This window comes from Penaeus monodon, chromosome 33 (genome assembly GCF_015228065.2).
Source record: "Penaeus monodon isolate SGIC_2016 chromosome 33, NSTDA_Pmon_1, whole genome shotgun sequence".
Lineage (NCBI taxonomy): Eukaryota > Metazoa > Arthropoda > Malacostraca > Decapoda > Penaeidae > Penaeus > Penaeus monodon.
The window spans coordinates 3,047,894-3,048,368 of NC_051418.1; the positions used below are offsets into that span (position 1 = coordinate 3,047,894).

General features: G+C 66.5%; 1 protein-coding gene across 1 annotated transcript in view; it reads left to right on the plus strand.

The window, feature by feature from the left end:
- LOC119594216 (extensin-like) overlaps positions 1-475 on the plus strand; it is a gene marked incomplete in the record, with an annotated part of 3,548 nt that overhangs the window by 826 nt on the left and 2,247 nt on the right. The window contains 1 exon segment of the mRNA XM_037943287.1: positions 84-471. Coding sequence (XP_037799215.1) covers positions 84-471 — 388 coding nt within the window.

Sequence of the window (475 nt, forward strand, 5' to 3'; positions counted from 1 at the left end):
GTTCCACCTCCTCTCTCATAAGCATCTTCAGTGCCCTCCTCAGACGCATCCTCACGCCCCCTAAGCACAGCGCCCCATTCCAGGTACCCGCTGGCCACCACTCGCCGCCCTCCGGCCGACCAGGCGGCGTCGGGCAGCGTGTCGAGTGCTTCGCAGGCCACCGACAACGACCTGAACGCGTACTCGCTGTTCCCGCCTCAGTTCCACGAGCTGCTGGCCATCCCGCTGCACGTGTACAAGAACGGCTCGACGTACAACCCGCACGGGCGGCCCCACCACGTGCCCCTGCGCCCCTTCATCTCCAAGGGCTACGCCAACACCAAGATCCAGGGCGGGTCCAAGGTGCGCGTCCCCGAGAAGCAGGACACGCCCCACGTCGCCTACAAGCCCAAACCCGTGTACGAGGACGCCCCCAAGCGACCCGCGACCAAGTACCAGACCACGACTCCCTCGCCTACCACTTCGACGACCCCCG